Source organism: Halichoerus grypus, chromosome X (genome assembly GCF_964656455.1).
Source record: "Halichoerus grypus chromosome X, mHalGry1.hap1.1, whole genome shotgun sequence".
Taxonomy (NCBI): domain Eukaryota; kingdom Metazoa; phylum Chordata; class Mammalia; order Carnivora; family Phocidae; genus Halichoerus; species Halichoerus grypus.
In genome coordinates, this window is record NC_135727.1 from 99,066,106 (window position 1) to 99,089,977 (window position 23,872).

Sequence of the window (23,872 nt, forward strand, 5' to 3'; positions counted from 1 at the left end):
GGATGCTAACTAAGTTATGAGTCATTGACCATGTCAGTTTCCCTGGACATCTATTTCTTCAACTGTCAAATATGAGTTACACTTGACGCTTTCTAGGTTTCCCTAAGTTTGAAATTTTATAATCAGAAACCTCTTCAAATTGCTAAGAAAAAAATTATCTTAACAGATAGAAAGTGACCAGAGGATGAGGGGAGAAGCATTCAGAACATCAGGTAAAGAGAGAAAGGAGGAAACAGAGAACAGTACAAAGGATGCTGAGAGGAAAAAAAAAAAAACCTTATTTAAAGAGAAGCATATTTTCTTTTTGAAATTCATCACTTCTGAAATAAGCTTTGAAGAGAAGATTTACAAACCGGGCTGTGTCCGTGAGACTTTCATTCACACCCAAATGAATATCTTGTGTGGTAAGAAAACAAGGGTGTCCTCCCAGAAGTGCAAAGCCTACAATAAAAGAAAAAGGAAAAAAAAATAGCACTTTGAAAAAAAAGAACTAAAGTAGAAAACAAAATTATGAGGAATTGACACCATCTCAACTGAGAAGTCAAACTCTTTAAAGCTCTGTAACATCTCTGCTAGGGAATTCCCAGGCAAAGCAAAGTGAGGAACTGAGAGAGGTAGATGAAATTTTCTGTACACCCAACTCTCCTTCAGATGTGTGTCCATTTCTCCACCCTATTGTTCAGAACCTGGCAATAATGGGGCATTGTTTCCTTTTGGAGGCCATGCCTGGTTTTGGTTCTTTAAAATATATGATGATATTCATCGTGAATTACAGTGGAATACTAATCAGTAATAAAGAGGAATGAGCTACTAATACATACAACATGGATGAATCTCCCAAACATTATGCTAGATGAAAGAAGCTACATACAAAAGAGTAGATAATGTATAATTCCATTTATATGAAGTTCTGGAACAGGCAAAACTACCAGAGAGTGGCGGAAATTAAAAGAGCAGTTGCTTCTGGAGAGTGTGGGTACCTGGGAAGGAACACTGGTGAACTTCCTAGGGTAATGGGAATGTTTTATACCTCGATAGAGTTTGTAGGCCAAAAAAAAGGAAAATAAAGTAAGTAGTTCCTTCTGAAATGGAATGAAATAATTATATTCTACCTATCTTATACAGTTTAAGGGTGTTCTCTTAAATATGCCCAGACCAAATGGTTTTTAGCTAGAGGGTACTATGTTCTGACTCTAGCAATGACTATTCACAGAGCACTACCATGTGCTGGCACTTTATAAACATTCTTCCATTAAAACCTTCACTCTAACAAAAGCACAGTAGATATTACTATATAAGAATTTTATAAGTCAAACAGAGAAAGACATGTATCATATGACCTCACTGATATAAGGAATTCTTAATCTCAGGAAACAAACAGGGTTGCTGGCGTGGTGGGGGGTGGGAGGGATGGGGTGGCTGGGTGATGGACATTGGGGAGGATATGTGCTATGGTGAGCGCTATGAATTGTGTAAGACTGATGAATCACAGATCTGTACCTCTGAAACGAATAATACATTATATGTTAAAAAAAAAAGAAGAAGAAGATAGTAGGAAGGGAAAAATGAAGGGGGGGAATTGGAGGGGAAGACGAACCATGAGAGACTATGGACTCTGAGAAACAAACTGAGGGTTCTAGAGGGGAGGGGGGTGGGGGGATGGGTTAGCCTGGTGATGGGTGTTAAAGAGGGCACGTACTAAATGGAGCACTGGGTGTTATATGCAAACAATGAATCATGGAACACTACATCAAAAACTAATGGTGTAATGTATGGTGGTTAACATAACATAATAAAATAAAATTTAAAAAAAGAATTTTATACACAAAGGTTCTGAGAGTCAAGAGTTTAAAACCTTGTTCAAGATTGTTTTTAAGAACTTACAGCCCTAGGGCTTGCCACAGGGGAGCCAGCCTCTGAGCCAACTTCCATTGGAATTTGCAAAGACAGGACAATATAGTGAAATTGTACTCAGTCATTTTCATCCGGAAAATCAAACAATTTGCCTAGAGCCCTGAGATCCCTCACAGATGTGATGTGCTACGTCCCAGGTAGAGTCAGAGAACATGAAACACACTAACAATTCTACTTGCAATGGATCCTGTAGTAAAGAGTCTGACTCCATTTATGATGTTTCACTGCTACCAGTTTTCAAGCCAACCATCACACTCCCTTATCCTTCTGCCCTATATCTGGGCAAGCTGGTAAGAAAGTGCACATGCTCCCTCCCTTGGCACTAGCAGGAGGTTCAAACTAAACAAGGCCTGCCCTGTGCATGGGAAGCTTCACCCCAGCCTCACCTCCTACCCACACGAAAAGCCCAGGCCAGTATCATTTCTCCACTCTCTAATGCCACTTTGAGACCAGCGTGGGAGAGAGTCCTACCCTACCCAGGAAGCCACATTATGTGAGTAACAAACCTTTTCATACTCTCCTGGTGCGTGTGTGGCATCCTCACTGTCAACAGTCAAACCAAATTTTGGTGGAAGGCACATTTCGTCTCTGTGGAGTGATCACAATAGGCCCTGGCATCACAGCATAGTTCTGAAATTTATTCATTCATTCTAAAAGAATGTGCCTGGTGATATTCTAGGCATTGGGAAAAGCATTATAAACAACAGGGTACAAGTCCCTGCTTACCCAGAACTTACATTCCAATGGGGAGAGCCAAATAATAAACTGAATGAGTAAATTAAATATGTTGTATGGTAGACGTTGGTAAGTGCCATAAGAAAAATAGAGCAGGGAGGGGAGATAGGGAATGTAGGGAATATGAGTTGTAATTTGAATGTGGTCAAAGAAGCCACACCGAAACATACCAGACAGTGGAAAGAGCATGTCCTGAGGTCCTTAGAAAGGAGCATGACTGGTGGGTTCAAGGCACAAGAAGATTGGTAGGGAAGGTACAGAGTGTGTGAGGAGGAGAGTAGTAGGAGGTGAGGTTGCAGAAGGAAGGTAGAAAGGAAACAACAACTTTGACTTTTGTCTGAGTAAGATAGAAAGCCATTGGAGGATTAGAGCACAAGACTCACATGATGGACTTATGTTTTAATATAACATCTGTGGTGGGGCAAGGGCAGAAGCAGGGAGACCAGTCCCTAGACCCGTTTGCAAAACTCTGGGTGACAGTTGATAGCTTGGACCAGGATGGTAGCAGCTGAAATGATGAGAAAGTGATTGGATTCTTGATATATTTTGAAAGTAGAGCCAGCACTCAGCAGATGACCTTGCTTCATGTGTCACTATAAAATGGTAGCAATCAGAGAACTTCCGGATTCCACCCCCCATTTCTCCACCTGCCAGCATCTGTACCTATATATTCTGCTTTCCTTCCTATTAAGCATAGATGATCTTTTCATGCCCTATGTATGTACTAGAAGCCATGCTTCCTTGCATACTCAAGAACATTGCTCTAGCAATTCTTTCCTTTCTCCCTTACATTACCTTCATCATGAATATGCTATTCTCATTTTTTCACTCATTAATAAAAAACAAATGCAAATTTCCTCTTGTCCCTCTTTCCCCTGCTATGTACCCCTTTAACTCTTTGCTCGCTTTGCAGCAAAACTGTTTTTTCTTTCTCTCTTCGGTGCCTCTTTTCTCATATCCCCATAACACTTTGCACGCACCTCCCCCCCCCCCCGACAACACTGCACCAAAACTCCTCTCGCCAGTTACCAATAATTCAGCTAATGGCCACTTCAGTTCTCAGTTTTCTTGAATTACCAGCATTTAACAAAGTTGTTCACCACCTTCTCCTTGATAAACTTTCTTCACACACTGCCCAGGATACCACACCTTCTTGCTTTTACATCTACCTTAGTAGTTGCTCCTTCTCAATCTCCATTGCTGGTTTCTTCTCTTTTCCTTGACCCCTTAATGTTGATATCCTCCAGGGCCAGTCCTTGGTCTTCTTCTCTCCATCTATACTTAATCCCTCTCTAATCATATCCAGTCTCATAGCCTGAAATACCATCTATATGCTGATGACTCCCAAATATCTCTAGGGTAAATCTCACTGCCTTCTCAACATCTTTGCTCATGTATCTAACAGACGTCTTAAACTCAATACTTCCCAAACTGAACCCTTGATCTTCCCCTCTATCTTGCTCTACCTGGTCCATCCTGTCCACAGTTGCTCAGGCAGAAACCTTGAAGTCATCCTTAACATCTCTTCTCTTACCCAATACATCAGAAATCTTGATGGCTGTCCCTTCAAAACATATCCAGAATGTGTCCCTCTTACCCCTTCCACTGCTACCACTCTGGCCCTTGCCTCCATGTATTATAGCTACCTACTGATGGATTTCACTGATTCTGTCTTGTCTCAACCCCCAACCTCTGCAGTTTATTTTCAACAGAGCAGTCCAAGAGAGCCTTTTAAAATGCAAGTTAGAGGTGCCTGGGTGGCTCAGTCGGTTAAGCATCTGCCTTCTGCTCAGGTCATGATCCCAGGGTCCTAGGATCGAGCCCTGTGTTGGGCTCCCTGCTCAGTGGAGAGCCTGCTTCTCCCTCTCCCTTTGCCCCCCACCCCAGCTCGTGCTCTCTCTCTCGCTCTCTATCTCAAATAAATAAATAAAATCTTTAGGGGCGCCTGGGTGGCTCAGTTGGTTAAGCAACTGCCTTCGGCTCAGGTCATGATCCTGGAGTCCCAGGATCGAGTCCCGCATCGGGCTCCCTGCTCAGCGAGGAGCCTGCTTCTCCCTCTGACCCTCCCCACTCTCATGTACTCTCTCTCATTCTCGCTCTCTCAAATAAATAAAGAAATCTTTAAAAAAATAAATAAATAAATAAAATAAAATCTTTAAAAAAGTAAAAAAAGTAAAAAATAAAATGCAAGTTAGATCATGTCCCTCTGTTCAAAACCTTCCAAAGATTCTTCATTTCACTCGGAGTAAAAGCCAAATCCAAATAATGGAGTACGTGTTTTGCCCTCAGTTCCAGGAACATTCTTCTCCTTGTTTCCAACATACTATATCATCCACTTATTTATTATGTCTATTGTTTATTGTCTGTGTACCCACTAGAACATAAGCTCAACGAAGGCAGGAATTTTCCTCTCTTTTGTTCACTGATTTATCATTCTCAAGAACCTAGAATAAATACCGGTACATAGTAAGGACTCAACAAATACTTATTGAACAAATGTAGGAGGGATTTTGACTCTGGGGAGGGGACCCCTTCTTTTCACTTGCAAACATCTCTTAATATTGTTAACAGAAAGAACAGAATTTTCTATTATGTGTGAAGTGAGCTGATGGAATTTAGTGATGATTATAATCACTAATCACTCTTGAGTATTTAATCTGTTTCTAAACAGGGAATATCACCTACACAAATGTGAATACTGCACATTCACCAAGAAAGTACTTACTGTGCACCTACTGTTTGCCTAGCACAGAAATGAATGTCACTGAGGGTTGGAAACTATGGAGGAAGGTTTCAAAGAGTTTAAGACCTCCTGGCAAGTCTGCTCCAAGTCATACTCTTACTTTGACTAGAAGTCATTTTGCTATAACAATGCAGGATTAGGTTGCTGCCTTTTCACTTTCCTCTTTGTGCTACAAGGAAGACTCACATCAAGCCTGGACTTATGAGGTAGGGGTAGGGAGAGGGGTTATAGAAAATGTTAAGAAGTAGGAGTCCAAGGGGCGCCTGGGTGCCTCAGTCATTAAGTGTCTGCCTTCTACTCGGGTCATGATCCCGGGGTCCTGGGATCGAGCCCCTCATTGGGCTCCTTGCTCAGTGGGGAGCCTGCTTCTCCCTCTCCCACTCCCCCTCCTTGTGCTCTCTCTCTCTTGCTGTCTCTCTGTCAAATAAATAAATAAAATCTTAAAAAAAAAAAAAAAAGAAGTAGGAGTCCAAGCCTTCAGCAGTTCTCGAAGGAGATAAGATGGGGGGACATTGCCTCTGAGAAGGAATTTCTTCTGCAATTGTGGTCACTTGTCAGAAAGGAGCCTCAGACCCCAGTCTAAAAGCACAGGTCAAGCATTTGCCACCTTCTCAGACCTGGCTGGTGATAAGTGCTTCCGGAGAGTACCAGGGGTTCAGAGCCACTCCTGGAGCCGCCATTGCTGAGGAGAGGAGGGCAGAGGGACAGGGCTTGCCTCTCTCTTCACCCTTCATCCAGAGAAGTCTGCTTTTATCTGTCATTTGTTTATGCATGCATGTTGGATATTTTTTGAACAAAGGGTTTATTCTGTTAATATCTTAGTTTCTGCCTGGGAAAATAAGTGTACATCTGATTTTTCTCTTTTCCTCACAGATCTGTGCAAGCTTTATTTGTATTTAAATAGAAGTCATGAACTGGAAATGTGAGGGCTCTGAGGGCTCTTGCTGGTAGAACTAAGGCAGCATGAGCCTCTCTGTGCTTCACTTTCATACCTGCAGTACAGCATCACGATTTTTTACATTGTCACCTTTGTAAAGATGATGCATTTGAAATAGCTTGGAAAGCACCAGCTTCTCTGTCACCTTGAAAGTGAAATACCAAAGTTAAATAATGAAAAGAACCATCTCTTAGGATGCCTTGTGCATTTTTTCTATCAGCTACAGCACTTACCGAGATTAATAAATGTATCCTTCTATCTGCTCACTTAATTTGCAATAAAAGAATATAATCATCAGTAGACACATAGGAGAATTGCAGTTTGCCTGGCAGGCGTACACACAGAATGGGGGAGGAATGAATGATCTACAACTACCACAGCGACGTCGGTACATCTCACAAACATAATGCCGAGCAAAAGAAACCACACAGAAAGGAGCATATGCTGAATGATTCCATCACAGGCAAAACTAACCTGTGATGTTAGAAACCAGGATCATCGTTACCTTGGGTAGGGGGAGTAGCAACTAGAAGGAGATACAAGGGAGGCTTCTGGGCACTCTTAATGTCCTGTTTCTCTTTCTGGGTATTAATTACGAAGATGTGTTTACTGTAAGAATTCATTGAACTATGTGAGCTTCAGGATTTGTGCACTTTTCTGTAGGCATGTTACACTTTAATAAAAATATTACATGAACAATTCAGATGGCTTAAGTTAAGTGGCGAATTTTATTCTGTCCCCTGAGGTAAGTAGAAATACGGTTGTATCTCTGCAACTCAGGCTGGGGATGGAATCCTCAAGGACTTTCCTATGAGGAGGCTGGCACAAATCTGAGGCAATAATAGACAGTTTTAATTACATCCTACTTTCATTCTAAATACCAAGGTAACAGGTTTTGATGGAAAATTGTGCCAAAGGACAACAAATAAGATGCACATGCGCATTATAGAAATGCTCTGCTATGGGTTTGGTTGAGGTTTACTGTTTCTGTAAGCATTTAAAGCAACTACTTATTCTGACAGATTCTCCTCCTGTTGAGTTTGGCAGGATGCCATGTACAATTAGACTCATGGATATTTATTGAAGATAATGATGAATACTCTGTGAACCATAACTTTTTATGGTCAGATGTTGCTTTTCTCATGTATTTGTTGTTACAGTTTGCAATTTTGTGCCAGTTTTAGAGCGCTTCTAGATACAAAACCATCATCCAACAAACTGCTTAATGCCATCTGTAGAAACAATTTTACTGGAATAAAACATGACTATTACCTGTTCAAATTAAATTAGATCCTTAAAAAATACATTTAATCATAGCTTCCAATCCTAGGTCTGCCATTTATTAGCTATGTGTCTGTGGGCCATTTGCTGAACCCGTTTCAGCCTGTTTTCCTCAATTGTCTTGTCCTCATGGAATTTTCATAAGGATTAAATGAGATAATCCCTGTAATTAATGTAGAGCACTTGGCACAGGGTCTGCACCCGAAGGCTTATTAAGTCTTCACTCTTAGTTTTATTAATAGCTTAACTACCACATTATATGTGAATGGTAAAACTGATCACTTATTCAGGGATATTTGACATCAAAAATAGCATAGCATCTGAACAGAGAAAAGTTGCAGAAAACACCAACAACTAAGAAAAATTAATTTTAAAAACCTTAAAATTGAGAAATGTCTATGTATTAATCCATTCTTCTGATGACTTCAAAAAAGAACACCTCTCTTAAGTACTAATGATAAAATAAAATTCTGCCCAACTCATAGAAGGCTGGCATTGAAAAGGAGCAGAGTATGAGAATTACTGACTGGTTTATGCAACATTCATTTTTCCTCAAATGTCAACATGATTTCTTAAAGGAGCCATCTTTAAAGAGCAAAATGTTCTCATCTGTTTTCTTCCTGAGACTTAAAGACTAGGTGACACCTTATATGGTTCCCCTCACCCTCCTTTCTTCTCTCCAGGGGCAAGGGGAGTGCATTAGCAAGAACAGTGAACTTGAGATCTGTATCCTGGTGCTATTTGTATTACCAAGTCACTTAATCCCTCTGAACTTTATTTTGTTATATATTTGATGAACCTCCTTACTGATTATTACAAGGCAAGAACTGCGTAAAATAGTTGTTTGCTTCTAAACCCTAGAAAGCTCTTATGGGGCGCCTGGGTGGCTCAGTTTGTTAAGCGTCTGACTTGATTTCGACTCAGGTCATGATCTCAGGGTTGTGAGGTCGAGCCCCGCGTTGGGTTCTGCCCTGGATATGGAACCTGCTTAAGATTCTCTCTCTGCCCCTCCTCTCTCTCTTTCCCTCTCTAAAATTAATTAATTAATTAATTAATTAATTAACCCTAGAAAGCTCTGATGCTTGTAGATAGGATGAAATATTTGAAGAATCAACCAATGTGTTTTTGTTTGTGGTACCTCCTCTTTGATCCTATCCATTCGTCCATTTGGGCAGTCATGTTATTGATTCAAGGGAGATCTGACAGAGCAGAAATGCAGAGAAAAAGAAAAGAGGTGATATGTGGTTTATGAGTTTCAAAATGGACTTTTTGAAACATAACAGAGATAATAGTTTGAGAAAAAAGAAATTTTGAGTTTCAATAGCTTACGATTCCAGGCACAAACAGTAGATTTGAAAGAAATCTTGGATAGTCAGAGCCAGTTTTTTCTTCCTGCTTCATCACCTAGCCTCCAATACTGGGACCTTAGAGCAGAAAAAGAGAAGCAAGAGAGAAGCAACAACAGAAATAGAAATTGATGGACCTTTGACACTGTGCCCTGCTGTCTGCCCCCCAGGGCCAACTACTGAGGGGTGGGAAGCATGATGGAAATTTCAGATGAGTCTGGGGAACCCCAGAGTTGATAACACCTGTGTCTCATTTTTAAGACAGAGCTCTAGGAGGCAACACATGTTATAGAACTCCCTGGCACTCAGCCTGAAGAAGGAAGGATAGAGAAAGCCTTGCAGTATCTCTGTACCCAGTATGACATGGAGAGCTGCCAAGGGTTGAGAGAGTCAAACCAAGAAACATTTCAGGTCTTGTGATCCAAGTGAAGCAAACTCCAGTGAATGGGAGACAGCCAAGGTCCAATGGGGATATAGAAGTCCCAGTGGACTCCAGTGTGGATATCTGATGATGATGTCCTGATTACCAACGCTCAGATTCCCATAGCTCTAGACATCTCCTTCACATACTCTCCAGGGCTTACCCATGACTGTGGGGAAAGGAAGAGGAGAGCCTACATTGACAAAGTAAACGCTGAAATGACTGAGGATGCCAAACATTGCAGAGATTCGGTTTCCACCATCCTGCAAAATTGGAGCAAGCAAGAAAAAATTCTTTACCTATTAGGACACATTTCTTACCCACATGAGTTTGAAGGCTGAGAATTTGTGTCCACTCATATTTTGTACTGAACATGAAAAGCTCTTTGGGACTTGTAATCAATTCTTCATGGAATTCCTACAGATGACGCTAATCTTTCTGCTTACAGCTTCTTTGAGAATTGGAAAGAACACTCAGAGGCTCACACTGCTACTCCCAGTGACAGTGTTTTCCCTTTGTGCTTGCTAACAAGACAGACAAATTCCCCCACTGGGCAACTCCTCCCAAATCCTCACCCTCTGGCCCCCTCTTCAGCATAAGTGCGAGTTTGTCTGGGGACTCACCTGTTTCTGTGGACAGTCTTGTTCGAGTACTTCTTTTTTCAAAAATCATGCCTAAGGACTTCCCTTGTAATAAGGGCAAATACTGAAAATTAAGGACAAGAATACAATTAAAATGAAAAATATTTTATATCCAATATCAAAGATTATGTTTCAAAAGTTATTCTTTACATTACCAGAAGATGTAGAATAATTAATCACTGCTTCCAAATAAGCATTCAAAATATTACTTAAAAAGTGAATTTAAAGTGTTTTTTTTTTTTCATGTTCTATACAAATGGAGGAAGGGAACAGGAAAACTCCTACAGCTTATTGACTTGTAATTAGAAAATATTAGTTGCTCTGGGTTCAACCTGAACACTTGTTCCAAAGTATGTTAATATTTCCAACTGGAGCCATCTTTTTACCTAAATCCATGGAAACCCATATCAATGCTCAATGACCTTGAAGATGCTTGGTTCAGAAGTGTTTTCTCAGCTAGAAACAATGCTACTCTGTCACAACATGGGGCATTAAGACTCCTAAAGATGAAGCCCCAACTACACTTTCATCATGCATCCTTGTGGGAGTGCAAACGCTTTGTTTCTGGAAATCATTTGGAAACGATCTGGAGAGTTTGGGTGTGGGGTGGGGCTTTTCCTCCTTCCTCTTCTCGTAGATAGACTTCCCGATAGGATGAGTTCTGGAACAAATAGATTCCTGCCAGCTAACTTTCCTTACACACAAAGTATGAAGAATAGGCCTGGGGTAGTGGGGGACCTTTTCTCCTTATTTCAGGTCTTATATGAGAATGTCAACTCATAATAGTTGGAGACACTCCTGTTTTCTAAACTTGGAGAGCTAATGAACTAGATAAGAGAACCAAGGTTGTGTAAAACTTCCTCAACCTGAAACCAGCTCTTTAAAATGCTTTGAACCAGCTTGGAACACGAAAATGCTTTCACAATTAAGCAGCCTAAATGAAGCTGCTGCATTAATTGTGTTTCAAACATAAATTGCTCAAAATGCAGAATAATGCTTACAGCTAAGCACCATATCCCATCTCTTCTCCTACTTGGTTACCACTTAATTGTTTCTTTGCTAATCTAAATTATTTTTAACACTGTCACATCACTATGAATTTTTGGACATTATCCTAATGATCATATAGCTGATAGTTATTCACAACTGAAATTTTTTGCCAGGAAAAAAAGTATCATCCTTATTTTTAACTTGATAGAAAACGCACAGAGACGAGAATGAAGGTATAAAAATAAAATCTTTCCAGAGAAATGCTTCCTTAGGTTCTGATCCAATTAATAATGAATTTCAACATTCCACATGAAAGAAGTGCAATGACTTGTCATTGAATAACTGATTCTTATGCTTTTTATATGTCTGTACACTCGGTGATAATCAATTACCTTGACTGTGTGATTTCATTACTTAGCTACTGTTTAGGAATTTTAATATATTTTCTTTCCCCTCCTTCTTCGGAAAGGCTGTCTTTAAAAAGGCTGGTTGGTAGTATCAGAAAGTAAGATGAAAATGCTACATACCTCTCCTTTCTGTTTTATCCTAAATTTTAGATCTGCCGATAGCCATAACATATACTTAATTTCTTCTCCTGTAAAGTTCTTTAGAGTGAGGAGGTCACGACCCTTCAGCTGTACTTTATTTTGTAGTGGTTGTCCACATCTACAAAAAAGAAAAAAGAAAAAGAAAGAGAAATATATATTTAAGAAAAAAAAACCCATGACCTATGGTGATTCATTGTTTTGTTCTTGAAACAAAACATAGCAAATCACACGGAGCCTCATGTGTCTCTGCAAAGTGCTAATGCATTAAAATTGATATGGCTTTGGTTTACATTTTAGATAACCAATATTTTGGATGTTGAGAGAAAAGAAACATTTGAGGAAGGAGGTGAATTCTTATTTGCTGGGAATAGCCATTTGCTGGGCTTTGCCACTTACGAACTGTGCAACTTCAGACAAGTTACCTAATCTCTCTCTGCACCTAAATTTCTCCCTCACCTAGAAAATGAGTATAATAATCTTATAGGGTTGTGAGGATGAAATGATTGAATGCATGGAAATCAGACAATGCCTGGCATATAATAAGCATTCGATAAATTTTAGCTCTTTTATTGATTGATTATATGATTGATTATACAAACAGAATTTACAATGTCCATACAATAGAAAACATTTCCATTCTTTTTACCCTACCGCCCTTCAAATCTATTCTGGGAGATTTGTTCTTTACTTGTCCCTGGTCAAATACAATGGGCCTTGTGGCTTTTCTAGTAACTTTCAGAAAATAAAATTAAAAACAATCCTCTGTGCTTACTTTATTCCTCCCCTAAGAGTCTCAGTAAAATAATGTGTAATAATAATAATGACTTTTTTTAACTTTAAGAAATGTACTGCAAGTTAACACCCTTTTTCCTTCCAGCTCATGCCTAATTCAAGCTGGCCCCCTCTAGAGGGAAGAGGGACCTTGAGCTGTTTCCTCTATTTCCCTGCCTTTAGTCCCTCCAAGTAATGCCTAGGGAAGGCGAGGAGTTAAGGGTCAGACAAAGTCTGGTTCTGTTCTAGCAATCTAGTACTGGTATAGGTACTTGAGGCTCTCTCTCTTGTGGGGTGCTTTGGAGGGTCCTTCGGAGAACTCTGTCATCACTGGGAATTTCTCACAGTAGTCCTTGGTGGTGGACAATTACATTGCTCGTGCCATCTGAGGGAACGCATCCAGACTCCTTTTGCAGAGATCTCCCCAACCTCCAGAGGTCTCTTGGCCATCATGTGAAACAATACCATGCTAGGTCTCTTTCTCAGTCTGTATTGGTTCATGGGAAGCTCTTCATGCTCTTTGCTGTGACAAGAGTCAGTTTCATTCCAGTATAGACTCTCCTCTTGTTCTGCCATCAAAACAGCTAGGCAACCTGTCCTTCTTACTCTAGATTTCCCAGGTATAGGCCTGGATTTGGTGTATGGTGTCCTCAAGCTGTCCTATTAAAGATACCGATGCCCTTGGAGCCACTTTCCCTAGGCTGGAGGTGAGGGGAGAGTACCTCTCCCTGTCATACACAGTGGTAACACTTTAAAAGTCCTCTTCTAATCTACAACCCATCTCTTAGTTTCTGCAGTCCATTTTAGAAGCTGGAAGTGGTCACCAGTGGGTTGCAAAACTAATTCTTATGTATCTCCTTTGTTCCTGTTTTAATGGCATAGCATCTCACTTTGGAATGAGGGAAGAGTAACACCTATTGGGCCTGAGCAGAAACTGAGATGGAAAGAGTCCCATTTTAACATTTGGTAACATTGTGATCACAATAATTATTATTTGGGGTAATCAGTATCTAAGATTGAAAATGTTTATTCTTTCATTTTCCCAGTGTTATCTCTATTTAACAATAATTATATTGTATACAATTAGAAATTATGAATAATGAAGGGCAAATTGTGGTTCACCACAGGCACTAAACATTAATCTTACTAGAAGTAAAACAACTGTCACAAAATGATCATGCTTGAATTTCAGCTTAACGAAAGAGCTTGGACTACTTGAGATGAAGAGTAAATTCTTTAGTGGGATTTATGTATGTCTTGCAATGATGACAAGAGGATAGGTAGGAAAATCACAAATTCACTCAATTTGTTGTTTCCAATGCATGATGCCAAATAACTTAGATAAAGGAATATTTCACTAAACATCCAACTTTCTGGCAGAGTTGATTGGTTCATTTAGTCTTTGATAGATGAATAGATTTATTTCAGTTGACTTTTTGTGACGTTAAGCCCTTCAGAGATTCTAGTTAGTAAGGAAAGGAACTTCCATAAAGATCGAGGGTTTATGAGTTAGTTGGCTAATGGTTGACTGATTGATTTAATATAAGATACTAATGACAGGGGCGCCTGGGTGGCTCAGTTGGTTAAGTGGCTGCCTTCAACTCAGGTCATGATCTTGGGGTCCTGGGACCAAGCCCCCTGTCAGGCACCCTTCTCAGTGGGGAGTCTGCTTCTCCCTCTCCCTCCGACCCTCTCCCCTGCTCACACTCTCGCTTCCTCTCTCTCTCTCTCAAATGAATAAATAAAATATCTTTTAAGAAAAGATACTAATGATATTCAATTCCAATAGAAATTAGTGTTTTCAGCTAATATGTGGATCAAAATTTTGGTCAACATACCTGTTTCAAAGATGTACCATAGCCTTCAACTTTTATTTTTTTATTATTTTTAAATTTTTTATTTAAATTTTTATTGACATACAGTGCAATATTGGTTTTAGAAATAGAATTCAGTGATTCATCACTTACAACTTTTTTTTAAGGATTTTATTTATTTGTTTGACAGAGAGAGAGAAAGAGAAAGCACAAGCAGGGGGAGTGGCAGGCAGAGGGAGAGGGAGAAGCAGACTCCCCGCTGAGCAGGGAGCCCGACACGGGGCTGGATCCCAGGACTCTGGGATCATGACCTGAGTCGAAGGCAGATGCTTAACCGACTGAGCCACCCAGGTGTGCCCATCACTTACAACTTTTAAAAATATGTCATTCATCTACTCTCTAAATTGAAGTTTCTTTAAAGCAGTGGTCCACAATTTATTTTTATTACAGACCCCCAACATTAAAGCATTTTGGACATGGATCTACAATGTATGTTTACTTATTTATATAACATATGTGTTACTACCCTAGTAGACTGTGTACAAAACAAAACATTAGAAAATGTAAAAGTTTAGACTGAGAAGAACCAAATATTTAAAAAATAAATTTGTAAATATACAAAAATATTTTGCAGGCTAAACAAGTTTCTGGAATAGACCTTCATTTTCTTCCTTCCACTTGAAGCCTAGTAAAAATCTTACAAAACTGTGTCCAAGATTTGGATAATACTATTCAGAAATTTGATAATTTAAAGATATGACATTTAGGCAGAAAATGTATTTTTACATATGTATTTTGGTTATGTGTTTGGTTCTGATAATGTTAATTAGTGATAACATTAAGCAACACTTGGAATAAACAAGTACTGATATTGTTGAGAAGTAAACCCTTAAACTGATATTCTTGCATTTTTTACAGTCAACTGAATTTGGGTATCTGTAAACAGGTTTAACATGTCTGAGTTGAAGTGGACGCATGCAGCTTAAACTTTCCCAATTCACATTTAGGGCATCTTTGCAAAAAAAAATTTTTTTTTCTGGAATAAGGTCCAAGTAAGATAAAATCACAGGGGATAAACTCTCTTGACTCTGTATCTCAAATAAAACATTAATATTCTATGGCTTAAGACTTCCTCCAGTATTATTTTTAAAAGGGAAAAAGCTTTGCTGGAAAACCCTGCTCCCCAGGATTTGAGAAATTTTTTTATTATGTTCAATTAGCCAACATATAATATTTGTGAAACATCACTATGGTTGTTGAACTCCCATCGACAACAGGAGAAACCACTCATATGCTAATTTTGAGGAATTATTTTTTGCTGAGAGCTCAAGCTCATTCTCCTGGCAATTTTGGAGCCCAGAAAAGCTGAGTCATCAGGGCAACACTTAAGGGATTCAGTACCCTCCCACACTCTCAGCCCTTGCAGGGTTGTGTTGTATCTACTTCCTTCTAAACACAGGACTACAAGTTTCATTCAAGAGAATAGCATAGATCTTGGAATTGTGGTGGTGGTGGTGGTGTTGAATCTCAGAGAAAAAGAAAGGATGCATGGAACTTAATTTTTCTCCCCCTTCCCATGAGAGAAAGCAGGAAAATAATGGTGAAAGAGGAGACCCAACATCATCTTCAGCTACTTCAAAAAACCTCCAACTTCCAGCTCTTATAAGCAGGAGACAGATTGGGAGAAGTAAAAGGTCTCTGGGTGTTTCTCAGATTTGTCCTTATACTCCAAGAAGTTGGGATTAGGGTTGGGTTTAGGGTTGGGTTAATGTTGTGCTGTTGGGATTGCACTGTGAGATGATGTTCTTGTTATTTCTCCATTGACAGATTCAAGTTTAAAGATAAAAGGAAGATACAAACATTCTGCTTGAATCTTCCCATTTTGTCCAGACCTTCCATTTTAAAATTTATATAGCAAGAGAAACCTTATTTCAAATTATTTCTTTCAGACCACAAGTAATCAGAAGAATACCTCCTTGTGACTCCAATCTCCATAGGGCAGTTACTGATAATATCGCCTTCACTCTTGCCCTGGGATTGCGCCTCTAATAAGTATTAGCAGATAAGCTTTTTCTTTTCTTTTCTCTTTTCTTTTTTTTTTTTTTAAATACAGATCATTCTGGCTTTGCATGGTAGTGTGGGACTGTAAATGACCATTATATCTGCAACCGTGCAGAGCAACCTTAATAGTAAGTTGGAAAAAAATCACAATTGTTCCGTGACTTTTAATTTTTTGTCAAGACATGAAACACTCTCATATTTTCAGTTATAAATGTGTAGGGAAATGAAAGAGTAAAATATATTTATTACACTGTAATTTAAAACATTAGAAATATTGAGACTTAGAGTGTTTTATTTTTTGTAAAACTGTCAAGAGTAGTTTGAACCGTGCGTGCTGTCTTCTTATTATATAGCATATGTTACAGAGCAAACATCTTGTCTATGCTCTGGTGAATTGCCGTACTTTCTAAGTTTGGATCAACTTCCAATATTTTATCCTTTGCACTTTCAATATGTAAAATATCTCTGATAATTCCTTGAATGTCTAAGTGTTTTGCTGGTGTCACTTCCTCTGGAACATCTTTATACTTTATGTCACAACCATTTTCCTCATTTATGTCGGTAAGTTTATCTTCACTCAATTCCTCTGACTGCATAGCTAGAGCCTCTCAAACAGTAGCAGGGTCAACAATCCCACCATCAGCTATTTCTTCTATAAATGCATTCCCATTTGATTCAAATGTAACTGCCAGTGTTATTTTTTATTTCTCTGCTGCACTTTGGTCTCTGTCAGACAATTCCTCCTTTCAGTTATTCATTTTTATAAAATGGCACATCAGTTTGTCATTGGGGAAAAAAGCAGCACAACTATACTCTTTGCTGTTTACGTAGACTGAATAACAGATGCACAGTGAGCAATCACCGAAACTTGATGTGATTGGTCACTGATCATGATGTGCAGCTGTTATTTACATAGTGATTTACATAGTGATTTGTATACAAAAGTGCCAGCAATGAGGTTTTTACTTTATGCAGCTACTCACAATTAATATACTATGGCAGCTGAAACTTGAACTGTGTACTTGAAAGACTGGTGTTATTTGACTCAACTGCACTAATTGAAATTCCTGCACATTGGGACCTTGCAAAGGAAGGACTGCCTATGCTCCAAATGCTTTCTCATTGTAGGACTCTTTCACATACCATTCTTTCTGTCCAGAACACTATTCCCTCAGCTCTCAATGCTGGCTCCTTCTCATCCTTAGGCTTAAATACCACCTCCTGGGAGATTCCTTCCCTGACTGTACTAAGTAGTCTCTGTTTTGCCTTCATTTTGTTCATGATATTTACCACAATTCTTAAATATATATTTATGTGTCTCTTTATATTACTTACTTTTTACCTTCCCGTTGAACTATATGATCCATGATGGCAGGGATCCTGCCTGTTTTATTTATTAATATATATGCAGTCCTTATTGCAATGTCTGGGATATAGTAGGTATTCAATAAATATTTCTTAGGTAAAAGGATGAATATATCTCTGGGAAGAAGTAGAACAATTTGTATATGAATGAATTCAGCAGATTTCTGAGAATGAATTTAGAGAGATTTGCCATGATGGATTTTCAATATCCTGATCAAACTCTGATGACAAAAAAAAAAAAAAAAAAAAAAAAATACCAAGAGCTCCCAAAACAGAATTAATGTTAAGGGAAAAGCAAGTATGGGCTGTGGCCCAGGCTGAACACAAGGCTTGAGAGTCATGGAGGAAAACTGACTGTGGCCTAGTGTGTTGTTAAAGTTGAAATTCCCCAGGGCTCAACTATTCTCAGACAGTATTTACACTCCTGGGAACAACAGTTGGACATATGCATGTGAAACAAGAGCATTATAACCTTGGATCTCAGGCACAGCAGTCTGAGTCAAGTGCAAAAACCTGGAAAACTGGTGAGAGGACCTGGTGGGACAAACTTCTGCCCATAGCACCATGAGAGCCAAATCCAAAGTACAGTAACAGTGAATTATACCAATACTTTGGTTCCCTCTCTCCATGAGCCCCTCTTGTACAGAATAAGTCCCCAGGGTACTTGGGGACAAAAAGGGTAGAGAGGTAGATTCTGGAAATTTTTTAATTGTATCTCAACCAGTGAAGGGGAGTCATACCATTGAAAAATCATTAGAGGAGTCACCACCTTTCTCGATTCTATTCAGGAGGTGGGGCAGGAAATGTTTGCATAGGAAAGATAGCTGTTTTTCATAGATATCAAGAACTAACCAGGAAAATTTATCACTGGAAGGAAAGCAAACACAATGGTTCAAGTTTAAGTTCCTATCCTGTTTACTGTCTCCTCATAGACCTCCTCTTGGCTCTGAAATGGAGCTGCCACACCTCTTTCCTAAGCTATTTAAAAATTCGAGAAAAGTAGAAGAGTTCCACAATTGTACCATGTTGAAATGCCTCTGCCACAGGCCCCCTTTTTTTCTGGTCTGTATCAAGCATTTCTTGCTTTCTGGTGATAAATCGATAACTCAAATCAGCCAGCTAAAGCCACTGGCATAAATGGCTTCTAAGTTCTTATAGAGACCCCATGCCTCAGTTGGAAGCAGCCTACTCTGGTTCTGGAGCACCTGAACCAGGGCCAGAATTACTATTTTAGTGCTCCCATAAAATACTTGGTTTTCTTATACTTCAGTGTGTCTCCTTGGTAAACCAGACCTAAACCACATTATCATTTTTCAGCCAACACACAATAGGGAGGATACAATATTGGAGAAAACAATGAGAACCATGGGCAGATTTTCTGTCAAAACTGTCATTGCAGTCTGGCTAAAGCCAGAGCTTTTGAAAAAAGCAAGACTAGTTCCTTACATTAATTTTATCCCTTGAAAAAATAATTACATAGATTTCTCAACCTCAAATCACTGAATGCTAAGAAGTTAAGCCAAGGTAATAGTAGACCTTTGTGTTAGCTTTACCCAAATATCTTCCTAGCTAGAAAATGGAAGCATATTCCGTATTGGCAGAATAAAACCTTTCATTGCAAGAGTCTGTGTTTTCCAACTCTGGTAAATTGTTTGGAGCATGGAAGGAGATCTGGATGTGTTCCCTTGTATAATTGTATTTTGTTGGAAGAGAAAGTGCTTGATTCGAGTAAAATGTGGTCAGTCAGAAACAGACTTTGCCAGAATAGGAAAAAATTCAGTGTTAAATGGTATTTTGATCCCCATGGAAAATTTGAGATGAAGACTTTATCTTCTGGAGGCATAAGAGGGAGACAGTGGGCCTTATGGCTGAGATTTTTGTCTTTCTTTAATGTTGCAGATTGATGCAACCATTAAAGCATATTTTCTTGGTGTTTTTTTTTTTCCTTTACTGAGATATTTTGGCTGTATTTTTAAAAAGGAGATTGTACAAGGGTAGAATGGCCAACTTGATCAGTTTGAAAAGATCAAAGTAATCAAAGCAGCGGAAAAAAAGAGCAGTGGTTTTAATTATTCCAATTCTAGTCCTAGTTCAACTGTGACCTTGGGAAGATCATTTTCTGTCTTTGGCCTCAATTTCTCATCTGAAAAATTAAGAAAATCAACTCAAAATCAGTGATCCATCTTGTCTTCGTCTTCCACAACATCCATGAAGTTTATAAACGCAAGACTTCCCATGGGTCATACTGGAGCCATCTGAATTCTCAGTGACTGCCTGTAATTTCATCCCTTTCTTGCCATCTCAAGAAGTCATACTGCAATGCATGCAAGGGAGAGTGACTTTATTTTCACAAAACCCTTGAATCTCCTCCTATACTGATTTGAAAATATAAAGCACTAATTATCTCCAAATTTCTTTACTTCATTAACAACAATAACAGTAGTCTATTACTAAAAATTGACCCGCAACCTTTCTCACTGTTGCCTCATGCTCTTATGTGGTCTAAGTCACTGTTATAACTGGGTGACAGGTGGTTTCTAAGAAACCTGAGATCGTCAGCCTTCTAAACTGGCACGACTTCCCATCATCTGAAAATTGAAGAGGGTTAGATTTGTACAGATACTATTAAAGGGCTGGAACCCCGAAACTGTTGAAAATCTGTATCTGCCTCTACTTCTTCTATCTCAGTTAAATCACTAAATTACTAAAAATAACAAACTAGAAATAGACTCAAATTTTACTGTTGGCCAAGGGAAACATCATGACCCGGTTCCATGCCTGATCTCAGACCTTGTCTAGTTTTCTGAAGTCAGGAAATATGTTTTTAAAAGGGCATTCATTTTCAGCTATGACAGAAGATGTGAATAATCAAAGAGGATTATTTTCTCTCCTCTAGGCAAGAGCATGGATGGCCTATAATTGCTTCATCCATGTGTCCACGTGCATAGAGATAGTATGTGTGTGGGATGAAGGGAGCATAATGAGTTATGTAAGCCCTTAAGAGAGGTCTGGAATGAAATACCTGAAAACGAGTCACCTCCACCCCAATCCATAACCTCCACAAAATTGGGTGGCTTAGCTCAATATTCTCTGAAGAAATTTCTATTTGTGAGATGAAATTGAACTGCACTTACAAATTGGTCTTCTCTGATAAAGAAAGAGATTTTTTTAGTGGTTTCTTTAAAAGCTATAAGTGGTTTCCCTAATAGGCAACAAATCATGGGACACTGTCTATTATCCAAACACCGCCAGGCTCTAGAGCCTTGTTTGTGAGATGAAAAGCCTATGGATTGGGTGTTTTCGGCAGTCTTGGTGTCTGAGCCTATTGATTTTGGAGAAAAAAAGAAATAATAATTGACTAAAAATGATTGATTTGGGAGCCTGCCTGAATGGCTTCAGCCTCACTTAAGCTGTTATTTTTATCCTGTCCATGGCAATATGGCTGCTCACTTCAAAACTGGGCAGTCCCTATTTTGTGGCATTGCCACAACCTCACCACACATTTCTTATTATGCTCTAGTGTTAAGATCATGTGGTACATTCTATAGCAAGGTCTCTCCACCTTTCCCAAGAGATATGGAGGAAATAAAGAGCTCGAATCTCGGTGGAAGGCTGAAAATCAAAGTAAAAGTACAACACAGGCAGAGTTGACAAGGAGCTTTTCTCTGTTGTTGAGAGGTCATCAAAAGCCAGAGGTCTTACTGGAGATCAGCAATTCTGAGTTCATCTCGCTGGCAGGTAGCATAGCTAACTAAAATAGTTGGAAAAAAAATACCCATGCCACATGAGAACGATACCATTTCAACATTATCCCATTTTCACAAGAGGCTTATGCTCTTAAGTTTCTAATGACATGGGTGATTCGAGGCTTTCATATTTTCAAATAGCAGGTATAGATTCAGGCTGATTTAGCCATGCTTTTGCCTCAGCCCCCATTCACTGTGAGAGATGGCTCGCCAAGACTCTGTGAATTACAGTCTGGCTATTGGATAGAGACGATAGAATATTAGTAAATACCAAAGAAGCCCAAATGTTTGGAAGGGGTTTTACTTGCAAAAATTGAACTTGTTGTCCTTATTTTAAAAATCAATCATCACTGTAATTTTCAAAGAAGAGTATAAGTTTAAGCTCCAAGCTTTGGTTATTCATTCAGTTGATTATTTTCAGCTCAGTGATGATTCTTTGTTAAAAACTCGGGAATAAAATTTCATCATACTTTTATCTGATGTACCTCAGTGGGATGGAATAATAAAATAATGAACATTCGTCTGTCACTTTACAGTTTTCACACATATTATCTCACTGATTATCAGTAGACTATGACTTCATGTGTCTGGTATGAAGGACCTTCCTTACCTTCTTTGCCACTGTATCCCCAAACCTTGCAGAGAGTGTGGCACAAAGTAGGTGCTCAATAAGTATTTATTAAATGAATTGTTGAACGACCTTGTGATGTAAGCAGAGCAGATATTACTCTTTTTCCCATTTTATAGGTGAAGCAACATTACAGAAAATTTTAGTGACTTGCTCAAGGTCAATATAGCCAGCAAGTGGTGGTGCCAGGCTTTGAATCTAGTTTAGACTCCAAAACCTGAGCTTTCCTCCACATCTTTAGGTTATGTGATCTAACTCTAGTACTAATCAGTAAATGCCGTAATCCGTCTGGGTCTCACTGACCTTATCTGTAAAATAAGAGAAGGCTAATATTCTGTGGCTCTGCGGTCCCATCTAGGTCTAATACTACAGGCTTAATTTACAGTATCATTTACAATGTCATCTGGCTTCCGAGAGTCTTCTCTTCACTGAAGAAATGGTGCTCGTGGTAGAGTCCAAAGAACACAAAGCTGCCAGGTGGCCCCAGAGGAGGTACTCAGGGCCACTGTCACAGGTCTGCTTCCTAACAGTGGGAGAGAACTTCCAGACTAGAAGCTTCTCCCTTTAGGAAGTCAGTGAAGTTGTTTTGAGGTTGGTTGTAAAGAGTCTCTGGGAAAATTCTATGTGATTGTTAACGTGCCATTACTCCAGAAGCTTTCTAGCAATGATGTGCACATTTCATGGCCTTCCTACCTTGGTTAACTTATTATCCCTGTCCCCTTCCCCACAGACACACTCCACGCCACCTTCCACTGCACGTTCAGTGGCTGTAAACAGGATGTCGCTTTTATAATGAATTCATTGGAAACAGCCTCCATTCATATGCTACCAAGAATTTCAGGGATAGATTTCAAATATGGATTTCATTTAAAAAAATATCATTATCCTCATCACACCTAAGGCTCCTTTGCAGCAGCTTCGTAAATATTTATCCAATTGTTATTTGGAGTCTGGTTTTTTTATTTTATAAAGAACTGATTAATCCACACTCCCTAGAATGATAATTTTCCAGCAAACCCAAATACAAACTGAAGGCCCTGTGTAAATTAGTTCTAATTTTCTTCAGCCAGTAGCCTGCTTAAAATGTACCCAAATGGAAGATGTCCAGAACATTTAGTCTGTTTTACCTGCCGAGGTTAACGTCCCCCCCGCCCACCCCACAAACAGCCTGCTATGAAATCTGATTACAGAGGACTGAGAAATGAAAGCTCAGCTGGAATTAGAGACAGCTGTCTCAAATAAGGGTAGAACCCGGCACTACACCCTGCAGAAAGAGGCCTTTTCAGGCTGCACTCCTTTTCAGAATAGAACTTCAGTTATCACCATGGTTCCTAAGTCAGACTCAAATCTCTGGCCATCACTTACCGAAAATTTCGAACCACGAAACTGTGACCATTTCTAAGAGCTGCATTGTTCAACAGGATCCTCAAATTAAACAGCATCTTCTTTTGATAATGAAAAAGATGCTCTTGAAAACGCCTCACCAAGGTAGACAGTGGGGTCCACCTAAAAGCTAAGAACGATTTCAATTGTGGTGAGAGAGCAAAGGTAGTATCAGCCTTCAACTATCTAATCAAATTCCCCTGGTTAGCGATACTGCAGGGCAGGGTACAGGGACACCTGAACTTTAAGCCAAGCTCCACCCCTCTGTGTGTGTGTGTGTGTGTGTGTGAGTGTGTGTGTGTGTGTTTAGAAGGAATCCTGATTCTTTTGGTGCCCAGACTCCTCATTTTTCATAATATATTTATGCTGTCACATGCTTGTATGAAATCAATTGACAAGTACTCATTGAGCATATATATGCAGGGCATTGCAGTACTAGCTGCTGTGAAGATACACAGAAATAACCCTTTCAGAAAATGTGAATCATCAGTGCAAAACCCCAGAGGTAGACATGACAGCCCTGAGTATTTCCAGTGATATTACTTTTG

At 39.3% G+C, this 23,872-nt stretch overlaps 1 protein-coding gene across 1 annotated transcript in view; it reads right to left on the bottom strand.

Moving 5' to 3' along the window:
- OTC (ornithine transcarbamylase) overlaps positions 1–23,514 on the bottom strand; it is a 60,947-nt gene extending 37,433 nt beyond the window's left edge. Inside the window, exons 1-4 of the mRNA XM_078064162.1 lie at positions 23,307–23,514; positions 11,536–11,674; positions 10,001–10,082; positions 354–441 (exon numbers count right to left, since the gene is read on the bottom strand). Of these exons, the coding sequence (XP_077920288.1) occupies positions 354–441; positions 10,001–10,082; positions 11,536–11,674; positions 23,307–23,383 (386 nt within the window). The 5' untranslated portion in view covers positions 23,384–23,514. The remainder of the gene's footprint in view (positions 1–353; positions 442–10,000; positions 10,083–11,535; positions 11,675–23,306) is intronic.
- Positions 23,515–23,872: the final 358 nt, after the last annotated feature.